Source organism: Lepidochelys kempii, chromosome 11 (genome assembly GCF_965140265.1).
Source record: "Lepidochelys kempii isolate rLepKem1 chromosome 11, rLepKem1.hap2, whole genome shotgun sequence".
Taxonomy (NCBI): domain Eukaryota; kingdom Metazoa; phylum Chordata; order Testudines; family Cheloniidae; genus Lepidochelys; species Lepidochelys kempii.
Window position 1 is genome coordinate 60306213 of NC_133266.1, and position 15229 is coordinate 60321441.

The following is a 15229-nucleotide window of genomic DNA, read 5'->3' on the forward strand; positions in this document are numbered from 1 at the left end:
GGGCAAGATCACTGCCCAGCTCTGCAATGGTGACTGTCAAATCACTGCAGGCAAAAGCACCAGTAGTCCTCCTCCCTGCAGAGCCTCCAGAGTTGTCCCATCTGGGCCAGTTAGCCCTGGAATAGGATCCAGCTTTGCCTCAGTTAAGGGCCTGGTCTTCCTCTCCGGACGACGATGTGCTGCCTGGCTCATCCTTCCCTTCAGTACTGGAGGATTTTAAGGCATACCAAGACCTTTTTGCGGCACGTAGCTGCTTCCCTCAGTATCCAGGTGGAGTTCTTGCAAGAGAAGACTCTCAAATTGGTGGACATCCTACAGCTGTCTGCCCTGAGAGTCTCCCTCCCTGTCAGCGATGGGCTGCTTGAACCAGCTAAGGCTCTCTGGTGCACATCGCCTGCGGCGAAGTGGATGGAAAAGTACTATTTCATTTCTGTGCAGGGATTTGAGGGATTTTGCTCCAGTCTGGCATCAAATTCTCTAATTGTAACTGCAGTGACCGTTGTAACTGCAGAGCCCAGCAGGGAAGGTTTAAGTCCACCCCCAAGGATAGGGTTTCCAAATGATTGGACCGCATGGGTAGTAAGATTTACATCACCTTTTTCTTACAGATGCAGATGGCTAACCAGCAAGCCTTGCTGTGCAAGCACAATTTTGTTAACTGGACAGCTATGTCAAAGTTTGCAGACCAGCTGCCCAAGGAGGAGAATTTGGGCTTTTTTCACTGAGGACTGCATGGTGGCTAAGCAATCCTTTGAAGTCTGCGCTAGACATCATGGACACCTTGGCCAGGGTAATGTCCTCTGTGGTCACCATGAGGAGGGCTTCTTGGCTGCAGAATTCAGATATTACCCCAATGTCCAGCAAGCCGTTAAGGATTTGCCCTTTGATGGCCAAATGCTGTTCTCTGACAAAATGGCAAAACGCCACACTTCCTTCAAGGACTCCAGGGCTACCTTGTGGTCCTTGGTGTACTTGCCGGCAGTGCAGAGGCGCCACTACTGCATTCAGCAGCAGCAGTAGTATTGCCCGCTGTGCCTTTCCATCTTCCGAGGTAAAAAGGAGGACTACCCCAGAAACAGGGACAGATTCCACAGGAGAAAGTGGGCTCAGGATTTGGTCAATCCATACGCCCTCCCACTGCACTTTCCAAGCCTCCATTTTGACTCCTTGGTCCAAAGCATTGTTCCAGTGGTTGCTTCCCCCCTCCTCATCTCCCCAGTTTGGGGACAGGCTGACCTGCTTTCACAGTGCTTGGGAGCTTGGCCTCAACAAATGTGTCAGGTACATGTTCCAAATGGTCACTCTATCGACTGTCCTCCTCGCATTGTCTCAGAAAGACTGGTTTCCTGCTCTGGATCTTCAGGATGCCTACTTTCATGTGGCAATTTTGCCGAGCAACATAAAGTTCCTTTGGTTTGTTGTGGTGGAACACTGCTTTCAGTACACAGTGCTTCCATTCAGCCTCACTTCCTCAGGTGTTTACCAGATGCATGGTCATTGTTACGGTGTATCTCAGCAAGAAGAGAATTCACATCTTCCCATATCTGGACGACTGGTTACTGAGGGCAGATCTGGAGAGGAAGTTCTTGCTCATGTCAGCACTACACTGTGCTTGCCCAACCATCTCGAACTCATACTAAACAGCAGAAAATCAACTTTGTCTCCCATTCAAAAAATCAGGTTCACTGATGCCCTGTTAGATTCCATGACGTTAAGAGCATTTCTGCTAATAGACCATTTTCAGACAAGTCCTCTGTTCAAGCCCCTAGCATCTTGCCCATTTTTGTCTTGTGTCAGAAAACTGCTTTCCTGGTAGTGATAACATCCACAAGGAGTGCAAGAGAGTCGCAGGCTCTGATTGTAGAGCATCGTTATACACAATTCTCCAAACACAAAGTGACTTCATGACCAGACCCCAAACTTTTGTCTACAGTGGTCTCTCAGTTACATTTGAACCAGACAGGATATTTACCTGTATTTTTTTCCCGAAGTCACATTCATCTCTGGAGGAGCAGAGTCGCTATAACCTTAGATGTCAGGTGACACCTAGCGTTTTATCTGGACAGGACTTAAACCATTTCATGCTTTGCTTCATTTATTCATGTCATATGCAACATGAAGGATCAAGTGGTCTCTTCACAGACGATCTCCAAATGGAAACATCCTGCTTCAAAACGGCATATGAGATAGCTTTGATTATGCCCCTTCAGCTGGTGTGAGCTCATTCTACGAGGGCACAAGCAATGTCTATAGCGTTCCTCAGTGATATTTCCATATTGGACATTTGCAGGGCTACTCTGTGGTCATCAGTACATACATTCACAAACCATTACACTATAGCTGCATCTTCCACGGTGGATGCAAACTTTGGTAGGGTGGTCCTGCAGTCCTTGTTTACCTAAACACCGAGCGCTGCCTCCTGGGGATGAGAGGTAATGCTTGTCAGTCCCCTAAGTGGAATAAATATCTGCATCTGTTCGAAAAAGAAGAAACAGTTACCTATCTCCGTCACATCTCAAAGAACCACAGTAGTATTTCATGACATACCCTCTGCATCAGAGTCTTGTTTCTGGGCCTTCGGTGCAAAGGAACTGAGGGAAGGTCGTGGTGGGTGCCACCTCGTGTAGCCAGAGTAGGAGCTACGGCCATGGGTTGTGAGCGCTGCCCCTCTATGGCTACCGCTAGATAGATTTTGGAGGTGTCTGCGCGCTCAGCCAAACCGGAGCCCAAGTGGAATACACATCTTCATCCCATCTCGAAGAACCATGTTTATAGTAAGTAACCATCTCCTATGGATAATATCGAAGGGACATGCTTTGACTGAGTGGAAAAAATTGCAATAGGTGCTTTGACGCCAGTATTCAGTATTGTTCATAATGGCTTGAGAGACACCTCTTCCAAACTGAAATTAGGTATATTGGGACAAAAAGAAAAGGAGTACTTGTGGCACCTTAGAGACTAACCAATTTATTTGAGCATAAGCTTTCTTGAGCTACAGCTCACTTCATCGGATGCATACCGTGGAAAATACAGTGGGGAGATTTATATACACAGAGAACATGAAACAATGGGTGTTACCATACACACTGTACAGTTGGAGAGGGTGAGCTCGCTCTCTCTCTCTCTCATTATTTAGTATATTTACTACTGTTTAAAATAATTATTGAAATAATAAGTAAAACAGTTGGAAAAATCTAGAAAGAGATGTTTTTAAACAAAAAACAACCTTCATGCCAGCAATCATTCTTCCTAGCAGAAAATGTTACGCCATAATAACATTGTATAAAAGACTACTTATAGCACTAGAGGGTTAGTAAAACTGGTTATATGTACTTTCTTATTTCTGATGAAAAAATAATGAAAGTATAGCATAGGATAATTTATGGAGATACATTTACTCTTCTGCAAAAAAATACACCCTTGAGACTTACAGGACTTTTATAACAGACAAAAGTGTACAGTAGCTGATAACAATATATGTGTAGAGTACAGCAGTATTCCCAAATTAGTTACAGAATGGTGGGAATATTTTAAATAGGTGTAAATCAGTGCCTAAATCAGGTGAGTGTGAGTTGGTTTGATTTTATATATACCTCCTTGGCTATGATCTCATTAGATCTCATAAGATCTCATAAACTCCATGTGCTAAGTTTAATTATACATCTTTTTCTGTCCAAGAAAAATGTGTGTTACAGGAAAAGGAGTAAAAGCCTTATTCAGAGCCCTTTGAAGTCAGAGTGTCTTTTTCCATTGACTTCAATAGGCTTTGAATTGGTCCCTTGGTGAGTCAGTGGGTGGCACTTTTCTCTTGAAGGACCAAATTTTTCCTGATAGGCACTGACGGAAGTGGACAGACAATGTGGCTATCCATTGCCCCAAGGGAGAGACCTAAAGGAATTGTCTCGGGGAGACATGATCCCTCCCTGAGCTCACTGGTGGATACACTGGGAGAAGGAGGGACTTAGACGCAACACAGTCCATTAGGCTTGTGCTACTTGCTCTCCCTGGAGTGTCTGATTTCTCTTTATGGGCCAGAGCAAAGGCAGTGACTGCTCCCCATCTGTATGGGGTGTCATATCTTGCATGGAGGACAGAGAGGGAGCAGTCGCTCTGCTGCTTTGAGCACAGGGAGTGGAATTGTGACTGGTCTTTACAGAAGATATGCACACATGTGAGTGAGGCTCTTTGTGTCCTCTACAGCCCCAAGTACCTACTAAGGGTGTCAGATTTTGGCTCTGAGTTAGCACAGAACTAGTGCATCTGTTTACTGCTGGGGACTTGGCTACTGGAGTTGCTGACTTTTAGATGAAACAAAACCCTCACCACGTGTAGTCATTAAAGGTCCTAAGGCACATTTTACAAACTGGTTTAGCTCCCATAAAAATTCCAATTCATGTGACTTCCTGTCCCCATATTCTTTTGTATTTGTAATTTGTAGAATCAGTAACAATTGTTTTCTATTTCTCTGCAAAGAAAATAATAGTCTGTTAAGAAAAAATAATTGCTCTTATGACAGGCACCTGTATACCGTATATACTCCTTCATAAGCCGAATATTTCCGATTAAAAAAAAATGACGCATTAAAGAGTGGGGGTTGGCTTATAAACGGGTCTACACCAAAATCTGATGATTTTAAACTCTATGAAATCATTGAATTGAATATCTAATACATTGTTGTTTTGTTTACCTGGAGCGCGTCTGCAGGCACGGAGCTCCTCAGTTCCCTATGACCGTGGTTTGCCGTTCCCAGCCAATGGGAGCTGCAGGAAGTGGCGCCACTTCCCCCAGCTCCCATTGGCTGGGAACGGCAAACCGCGGCCACTGGGAGCTGAGGGGCTCCGCGCGTGCGAACACTCCAGGTAAACAAAATGTCCCGACCTACCAGGAGCTTACCCTGACGGGCCGGAAGCCGAAGTTTGCCAACCCCTGAAATATAGGGTCGGCTTATGAAAGGGTCATACAGTTTTTGCCATTTTTACTTAGCCGTCTTGGGGAGGTCGGCTTATAAACACACTGGCTTATGATCGAGTATATACGGTATGTAAGTTCCATATTACTCCTGGGGGAATTCTGTGCCAAAAAAATTAAAATTCTGCACGCACTATTTTAAAATTCTGCAAATTTTATTTGTCAAAATAACACTACATAATCATGCCAGTTTCAATTATTTTGGTAATTTATTTCAAAATACCTGTCATCAAGTATGTCTGTAACAACACAGACACACACAAAAATTCCTCCCAGGAGTAGAGAGTTAAAGAAACCCCTATGACAACCCAGTTCCTGTTTCTCTGCCCCTCTCCCCCCCGAGCCCAGCTGGGGGGGCCGCCCAGCCAATACACCTGAACCCCCTATCACTCAGAGCCCAGCTGCAGGGTACCCTTTGCCCAGATACCTGCACCTCCTTCCCCTCCCCCCCCCGAGTGCAGCCATGGGCCCCCCTTGCCCCGACACCCACCCCCTAGCCCCAGAGCTGAGCCGCAGAACTCCCCCCCCCCCTCCGCCCAGACACCTGCCCTCCTACCCCTGAGAGCCCAAGTATCTAGAGGGAGAAACAACCTGATGCTCGGTCCCAGGCTTCTGTGGAGTTTCCTGCTCACTGCCATCTCCTTCCCGCAGGGCGTGCTGGGAACTGCAGCTTCGAGAACCCTCTAGCTCCCTCCCCTGCAGCATTGTCTTCTATGTGCGAGCTGGGCTCCGATGGGCCCAGCAGCCCCTAATGGTGGCTAGCAGCACTGCAGCCCATTTCTGTGGAGGAAAGGAAATTCTGCACGCCCAACATTAATTTCTGCAACAATTTGCATTGTGCAGTGGCGCAGAATTCCCCCAGGAGTCCCATATGGAGGCTTCTTTTAGGAAAGTGTGAATCCCCTATAAATAAGGCTTTAATTGAAAATGCTGTAATAAACTTACAACTTTGCCAAAAGTCCTGGCTTTTTAAACTATTTAAGATGTAGGACCACACATAATAGATTGTAAGAGTAATATTGAAATAATGTTGCTTTTTATTTTCAACTTGAAGGGGAGGGAAGGTCTTTAGAGTTCTGAGGAGATAATATGCTCAGTCCCTAATCTCTGAGAAGAATTCAGTTATCAGTTAGTTCAAAAACTTTGTAGCTTTTCAAGGGGCTCCAACTCAAAAAGAAATGTCACCTCAGCCATTATTGTGCTGTGGAGTATGCCTTTAGGTTGGGCTCTCCTCAGAGCCATCCCTAGGGTACAGCAAATCAGGGCCACAGTCCCAGGCCCTGCACTTCGGACTGCCCCATACCAATCTCTCCCTTCCCCCAGTGCCTACCATGGATCAGCTGTTTCGTCTGGAGGCGCTGGGGAGGAGGAGCAAGGGTGCAGCACACTCAGGGGAGGAGGTAGAACTGGGCGGGGAAGAAGCAGAGCAAGGGTGGGGCCTGGGCGAGCCGCAGAGGAGCTCAGAAACTCGGTGCCTATGGCCAGGGCCCTGCACCCCACCAAGGAAGGTCCTGGCTATCCTTCTCTTGCTTGTTTAGGTAGCCTCATATCGGACATTTTTTAAAAAGTCTCAAATATGTCTGTCTCTTTTTCTGTACTACTTGTATTGTTTTAGGTAGGTGTGCCCATTTTAGGATCTCTCCATTACTTATTTTTCCAGTTTATTTTACTTTGGTTATTCTGTGCAGACACCTACATTGAAAGCTGTTCAAATTGCAGTGGACGGACTTATTATTTTTCCAGGATTCTGCTCCATATAGGAGGACACTTAATATATATGATATAAAATATATTGTAGTGCAGTGTAGGCTGACTATGGTCTCCAAATTATATAGAGTTATTCAGAAAGGAGGATTGAAAGCTTTAAACTCTCCTAATTCTGAAATTGTATGCTATTGAAGCTCTGACATGACACTACATCAGAAATCATCAATCCAGAATCTACCTTCCAAATGATGACCTTTACCCTTTTTAAGATGACCTGCAAATAAATTTAGTTATGTAATGAATATCTTGAATAGCAAGAGTAAGAGGTGTATTCTGCACATAATATAGGACCATATTGTACCCTCCTGCAGTCAGACCCATAGAAGGATGACTGGGGGTCCAGAAAACGTTAAAGTTCATCTTAATTTCCTTCTAGCGCTACCTTCAGTTGCAGAAGGAGGAGAATTTAGACGAGGCAGAGGGCTTGAATTCCCAAACCCAGAGTCCAGGGATCAGTGGGGAATTCTGCTATCAGCTTTGTACATCATGGAGCTCCTCTGAGGAAGGCTGGCCCCCTGTGGTATTATTTTCCACCAACCACATGGCTCCCTCAGGGACTACTCCCACTGGACATGTTCCTTTATGGCTCTGTACTAGAAGCCATGGAGAAGCTATCCTATAAGAAAAATATGTGTGTGTATTTTGTAAAATCTAATTTAGACTTAGTTTGCATCATGTGCATAGGCACAACCTGACGGGGATAAAAGGGACATAATTCCCCTCCACCTGCAGACACACATTTTCCTTCCTCTTAGTGCTTTTCTCTGCACGTGCATACACAACTCTGCTGATACATTGTAGGGGGAAACAAAAACGAAAATTCTTTTCCCCTTCACGCTATAGACCTCTCCCAGCTGCTGCTTTTCTCCTTTCAGCACAGCCATGCCACATCCTTTGCCAGCCAAGTCCTGGTGAACACAAGTGTTGACAAATGAGGCATCAGGTAAAAGAAGCACCAACCACTGCAGTGTTTGGTCTTTTCTCCTTGCAGGTGATGCTGTTATGCAGCTACCACCTCCATCTCATAACTTCCCGTCCTCCTCACTGTATCCACACTGGAATAAAGAAATAGTATTCTGGAAGGGAAACAAGGATGAGAATTGGGAAAACATCGGGAAGGGTAGTGGTGGGAGTGGAAATGGATATGTTTATAGTAAAAGATGCTATTCCTCTGCATACTCTTCAACAACCTCCCAAATTGTTTTTTTGCAGTTATACCTCTGGTTGCTTGTATCGGTTACAAACTTTTGTTCCAAATGTGGTTTTGCTTTGGAAAGTCACCATGTAAAATAGGCACTTTCTTACTCAATACCACTTCTCCGTGTCTGTCAGGAGTCCTATCTGCTAACTTTAGTGTAAAGAATATGTTTTTACTCCTGCTTTAGACAACACAGCCTAAGGAGGAGTGAATCGTGCTCTGTTTTGGTTCCTACATCAGCAAGAATTAACTAGTTTGGGGGCCGTATTTTACTTTCCATACAAATGTGTAACATTTGCAGATGACCTGGGGTTGCAGAGGCTCAGTTGGGTTGAATTGAGCTTCTTTTTTTTTGGTAGAATCTATAGTAACAGTCATGCAAAAATCAGAACACAGCTTGATTTTCATTTCAGTACCTAGGAGAAGTTTGCAGGGCTGGCAGTTAAAATAAGTAAATAAATCTATTTCTAAATAAGGCAAAGGTGATTCAGAGTCTGAGAAACAACACATATGGAAACCCACAATGTCTTCTGAACAGAATTACTTTTCAGAGTAGAACCACACTTAAAAAGCCTGATGTAGTCTAAAGCAGACTTCCATAGTTATACCATAGTGTATCTTGGGAAGCAGGAGATAGTAGGTCTGCAAGGTGGGACTTAAGTGTTTGATCTTCAGTTCTTCTCCAAGTCACAAATGCTGTCGGTTATGTGATGAATGCTCTTGCTGTGTGGGCATGCTGCAAATTTATTCTAAATCTGTTGGGTTTTTGTCACAGTATGTACAGGTCACCTTTTCAAGATTCTGCCAGAGTGTGAATCTGATTTTTCTGTGTTTTGTGTTTTATGTGCAGGCCAAAGCCATTGCATGAAATTCCAGCCTTTTACTGTCCTGACAAGAACAAAGTGAATTTCATTCCTAAAAGTGGTTCTGCTTTCTGCCTTGTCAGTATTCTCAAACCACTTCTTCCCACACCGGATCTTACGCTCAAGGGCACTACTCATAGCCTGACTGTCTCCTCTGGCATGACACCTAATTTGCTACAGCCCATTGCCATGGCCTCCCTGTCTGCAACTGAACAAGACCGGATCTCTCGTGGAACAAGTACAGTAATACCACAGACCTGTATACTCCAGCAATCAGGACATATCGAAGAAGCTGAGTGATGAGTCTCCATTGTGCAGGCATTGTTCTGGAGAGACTGCTAGGAAGACCTTGTTGAAACTAGTTGTGACTAGTCACACCTGTTTGTTCATTTTAACAGCTCATGACTTTGTCATAGTCACATTCTCCTGATCTCCATGACTATATTGGTAGCATGCTGAGAAATCTGGGAGGAAGCAGCAGATGAAGCAGTGCTGTACTCTGCTTGTGAAGACACACGTTCAGTTTCTCGCCTGCATTTTTTTTCCCAAGCTCTGATAAAACAAAGACTGTTACCAATTCTTTGCCATTGGACGGATCAGTTATTGTGATGCTTTGTGTCCTTCAGACTTTTTTTCAACAAAAACAACAATTTTGAGAGCCAGCTGATGCCAGCAACCACTGTAACCTGCAGAGGGAGAGGTAACCATATGGCACTGCAAGACCCATCTTTTGTATGAAAATGAACATTTTATAACAAGTTTGCATTTTCTGATACATAGCAAGATGTTCAAAAGACACTTTCCTAGCCACTGTTTTCCCTTCTTTGAGTGGTACGTTTTTCTCGGCTGTTTTCCAGCTGCTGGGACCAAAGGATTGTTGAAATACTTTAGCAGTCTCTATCATGTGACCTTGTTCAACAGTCCATACCCCCAACAAAAGTAATTAAATGAATGCATACAAAATGTAAAACAAAAGGAAAGAGAAAACATTATTAGTATGTTATGTGCATTTGTTTTTTATATCAGAGGTTTGTGCTTTGGTAAACCACATTGTTCTTGAACTCCTACTCCCTAGATAGAATTCCTGTGTACGTTTAATTACATGGGCAGAAAATAGCATTTTAGAGCACTTGTCCCAGTAGCGTAATCACTTTTTGTTTGGGTTAAAAAATGTCTCTTCCCTGCCTCCACCAAAACCAATAAAAACAAAACCCACCAAAACAAAACCTGCCACTTGGCTCTTGGGAGATCTCTTGGCTACTTGTGTAATTCAGTCTGAATCATGAATCAGTTTTCGGCACAAAATTTTCTCTGTTGTGGCTGATCACTGTACTATAAACCCTAGCCACATGATACTGAAATGGCTATGCATGGTTCCTCGTCCTTGTCATAATGCTGTTTTGTGGGTGTGTTGAGGGTAGTAGTTTGTTAGGCGTGGTATTTGTTACATAGCAGTCAACAGCAACAGATCTGTTCTACCTTTTTGACTAGCAACATTGTCGAGTGTGTCAAAGAGAGGATGTGTTAATACCTGGTTCTGGTTTGCAGCTGTTACCAGTTTCCTTTATGCCTCTGTGGTTCTTTGACAGTTGAAATAAAAAATGAAAATAGGGAGGGATGTTCAAACAGAGCTTGTTCGGGGACTGCAGTGAGGTTTCTCCCAGAGTACTGAAATGCATTTCTTGTCTTTAGATAAATATCACAGTACAAACATCTGCAAGTGCTTTAATACCAAAGTATCTTCAGGTTACAAACATCAGTTGACAGGAGCCCTGTTTTGGGGAGGTGGCTTCAGTCATTTCAAAGTAGGTGTTACAATGTATAGTCTCTGGGTCTGAATAGTCACCCACTGCATATGTGCAGCTCTCATTGACTTACATACATACAAACAACTCCCATGGATCAGCTGCATAATCACACACCTGTTTGTAATTACATCTTTTTAAGAACCATATCACAAGTGTAATAGTTTTGTTCTTTGTGTAACACACTAAGAATTTGGTTGCAGACACCTGAGCCAGGAAAAATACTTGTGTGTCTTAGCAGCTAATAGTTTCTATGTACTTACGATGCACATTGGATCGTTCCTATAAATCCCACATAATAACATATAGCAATAAGTCTACTAAAAGAATAACTGTAAAATGCACCAGCCTACACAAGTGCTGTATTTATGGTATAATGAGCACACTTTTTAAAGTTCCTTAATAACCAAATTTCACCACTTAGTCCATTGTGGTTATTTATAGGTTTATTAGATCTGTTAAATTAATTAACTAATTGAGGACCAAATCCTACTCACTTTACTCATTCCCATTGAAATCAGTGGGATTACTCATGTGAGTAAGAGGACTTGGTCATGAATGAACATATTTGGTCCACACCAATAAAATTGGGGGAGAGGAGAGTTTGATTAAGATAGTAGTGGTTAGTTCATCAAAGCTACATTATAAAAGATTACCATTTTAGGAATAATGGGACATTACTAGTAAATTCTGTGGACACCTAAGAGAGGTGGTCTTTCTAAAATATTTAAAAATCATGGTAGCTTGTTTAGACAGCGTTAGGGTTTGGACAAAATCTGGTATTTTTGGCTTTGTGGAAGATGGGAATACTTAGGCAAGGGGCCTTTTTGTATGGCATCCAAACTAATTTCTACTTCTTTCATAGTAGCAGATAAAGTGCTTCTGCCATTAATGCCAAACAGCATGGTGCTTGTCAGAAGATCTTAACTGGATAGTTAAGTACCAAAGGGCTAAAGTCAGCATATAATAAAACTTTTAGTCTTGGGGTTATTAACCATCCTCCGTCCAAATGCATTCCAATGTCTTTGTTCAACATAGTGAATATTTGAAAATAGGAAATGGGATCGCTTATCTTAGATTTTTCTGTAGTACCCATCATTGTAATAGTTGAGCATTACCCCCTCATTTAGTTAGTTCACATAGAAGTGCATTATGAGACAATGTACTATATAAAATAGTGGGCTACTCCACTGGGAACCAAATGTAAATAGTTTTTTATAAAAATTGAAAAACCCCAAAACTGAATTAGACTTTTTTAATGTTAAAATTTTTTGAACATGCCACAGCAATGACTCATATTAAGGTGGTAAGATGGCTTCTATTTGAAGATCAACTTTTGCAAAAAATTTCTTTAGCCTTAAATTTTTCATGCTCTTTCTTGTTCCAGAATAGAGGTATTTGGTAAAGTTTTATAGGTCTTTTTAAAGACATGGATCTTAGAATAGCGTATGGGGTTTTAAATTCTTGAAATTGGGGGGGGGGGGGGTTGGTGTTCCATACATATCTCAAATATGGTATGACATAAAGACTTCAAATTAGTTCTGACATACCTATCTCCAGTGAAAACTAGTGTACAAGGCTAGCTACCTTTTGAATTCTCTAATTCTTAATGATTTAGTCAAAAATTGTCCAGTATCCATTTGCATGGGTTCACAACTTGATACACCTAGGACTTGGTTTTCTGAGGTGTTGAGTACTCCCAACTACAGTTCAAAGCAGTGGGTGGTTCATTGCTTACTGCTGCTGAAAATCAGGCCCTCAGTATCCTAAACTGGACATCCTGAACGTGAGGCATCCAAACTTAGGGAACACTTGAAAATGTTGGCCTTATTTTCTGCCAGCATTAAAAACAGTCCAGTGTCTGTGGAGTTCATAAGCTCTGTAGAGTATAAAAGGCCTGTGCCATTGTAGTAGTAATACAGCTCTAGGTTGGCAGCTGCAACTATTAGAATGTTTTTCTTCCTTCTTTACTCAAGACACAGGATAAAAGGATCTCATTAAACTTTCATTTGCTTCTGCTGCTTATTCCTCACCTGATGCCATAATTCCATGTGTGACATCACAGTTTAATGGGATGTCAGAGAAAAAAGAATGACATGCCAGGAGTATTAACTTTTAAGAAAAATCCTGTTTTCATCCATGTGACCCCAGTAAAGAAGAAAGGATGGAAAATATTGAAGCAAAACTTGCTAACTTTTTAAAATTTCCATAAAGCCAACAGTTCAAGAATATTTACTCTCAAAGCTACTCTTTTAGTTTATTTTAAATTATGGTTTACCGATCTCAAAACATTGAAATTATTGGAGAGTACTGTAGAAGTTGATCCTATTGGAGAATATAGGAGCCTGTATGGCTAGGCACTTACATATCCCTCATCCTTGTAGTATCGGGGGAAGTTAAAATATTGTGAACATTATGCACCTGTTAGCAAACCCATGAAAAAACATCATTCTGGCGAATTTTAGGCCTACAGCAAGTATAGCATTTCTCAGTGCTTATGCCCCAACTTACCACTTTTGATTCCTATTCCCAATGGGTTAAAGTTGCCAAGAAAGCTTTTCAAGCAAGGAGTTACGAGTAATTAAAAAAGAAATAAATTTGGGTAACGAGGTGGGAAATTAACAACTAGGGATATCCATTAGCCTTTCCCCATCTCAGGATTTATTTAGCTTTACTATTGGTGTCATCAGTAGCAAATAAATGGTAATGCAAAAGTCCCTTACAAGAATACGCTCTCTTTTTTTTCCCCTTCCACCACCATCTCTGAAATAATGTGGTGTGACTTCCTCACGTCCGTTCACTGCCCGTGGTATCAAAAAGGTTTTACCCTTTCTGATTTATTTTTCTCTCTTGCTGAAGACCAGTCATCTTTTTCACAAAAACTTTAGGGGGGAAAAATATGATCTGGTAAACTGCATGGAAATAAAATGTGTAACATTGTAGTTGCAAAGACCAGTAATATTTGGGTACCCACAGGTATTTTGATCCACCTCTGTCTCTTAATGCACATATTAGTCTTGTTTGGGGCCTTTTTCCTCTATTTTTATAGATTGATGTGAGACTTGTGTCTGCTAGAAATTTCTTCTTGAACAAACGTTCAGACTTGTCCTACCCACCCAGAATTTATTCACACATTTTCAATAAATATCTCCAAAACAGGGCTTGTGTGTTGTTTCCATTTATTCTTTGTTTTCATTTAATTATTGCCTTCACAATAAACAATGAATGACCAAAAATAAAGGGCCTGACCATAGGCACCCAAAATGATTGTTGCTAGGGGACCAGGGCCTCTTCATCCAGTCCTGAAGTCAAGAGGCCCTTGACACCTATTGTACTCAACAGGAGTTGAGAGCTCTCAGGACCAAAGTTGTTTTTCTCTTATAAAACTCAAGTTAGTAAAGGGATCATCCATCGTAATCAAAATGGATGAAAAAGCACGACATAGGAGCTAACTGTCGTTACTGTTAAAGAGTTTTTCTGAGATTATAGTCACAATATTCAAAACTGGGTACACAGGCACCTAAAATCAGGGCACTTACTTTAAAAATGCAGGGTCCCACAGCTCCCATTGATTTAGATGGGATGTGGGAGTGCTCAGCTCCTCCAAAAATCAAACTCCTGTTATATAGGTTCCCTGTATATTTAGGACTTTAATTTAGAGACACTGTTTTGCAAATGTTGGCTTATGTGCATAGTTACAGGGAAAGAATATTAACCATATTTCATGCAATGGTTCAAACACAAATGAAACCCTGTTACTGCTTTGTTGGACTCATTTTATCTTTTACACATAGTTTTGTGAACTTCAACTTTGCTAAAGGATTTATGTTTGGCAAAGCAGCAGCTTTTGTAGGGCTGAGCTATTTGTCTGAATTGCAGAAAGGTAGTTAATCAAAAATTGCAGTCAACATTTCAAATCAGATCTTCATAGGAAATGTATCCTGCAAGCATTCACAGCTTCAAAAATAACCTTAGTCACTTTGTCTAATCTGTATTGATAATTAAACAAGAATATAATTTTGATTTTACACTTTGTGACATGCTTGCTTTTTATTAAATTCTGTAATTTGGGAGGATAGCAGTAAGAAGATATCCAAAAGTGCCCTTCAGTTTTATTTTCTATGTTAGCTGTCATTTCTTTCCTCTGTTACAGTGATAATTTGTGGAGAAGCTCATATGTATTGTACTGATACAGTAGAACCTCAGAGTTATGAACACCAGAGTTACAAACTGACCAGTCAACCACAGGCCTCATTGGGAACTGGAAGTACGCAATCAGACAGTAGCAGAGACCAGGGGGAAAAAAAGCAAATACAGTACAGCACTGTGTTAAACATAAACTACAGGAAAAAAAAAAGGGAGAACGACATTTTTCTTCTGCATAATAATGTTTCAAAGTTGTATTAAGTCAATGTTCAGTTCTAAACTTTTGAAAGAACAACCATGACATTTTGTTCAGCTACAAATATTTCAGAGTTACAAACAACCTTCATTCCCGAGTAGGGTGACCAGATGACAAGAACAAAATATCGGGACACATAGGGGGGCAGCCACAGGCTCACCCGCCCGCCATCAGGGCCGCCCCAAGGAGAAAAAAAAAAAAGCCGAAGTGCCGCTGAAGCAAAATA

The 15229-nt window shown here is 41.9% G+C and overlaps 1 protein-coding gene across 6 annotated transcripts in view; it reads left to right on the forward strand.

Moving 5' to 3' along the window:
• Window positions 1–15229, forward strand: part of FAM117B (family with sequence similarity 117 member B) — a 118029-nt gene that overhangs the window by 75134 nt on the left and 27666 nt on the right. The window contains exon 8 of one of the 6 annotated variants that reach the window (XM_073306449.1): window positions 8784–13761. The exons of the other annotated variants lie outside the window; for them this stretch is intronic. Coding sequence (XP_073162550.1) covers window positions 8784–9096 — 313 coding nt within the window. The 3' untranslated portion in view covers window positions 9097–13761. Of the gene's footprint in view, window positions 1–8783; window positions 13762–15229 lie in introns of those variants that run through there. 6 annotated transcript variants of the gene reach the window in all.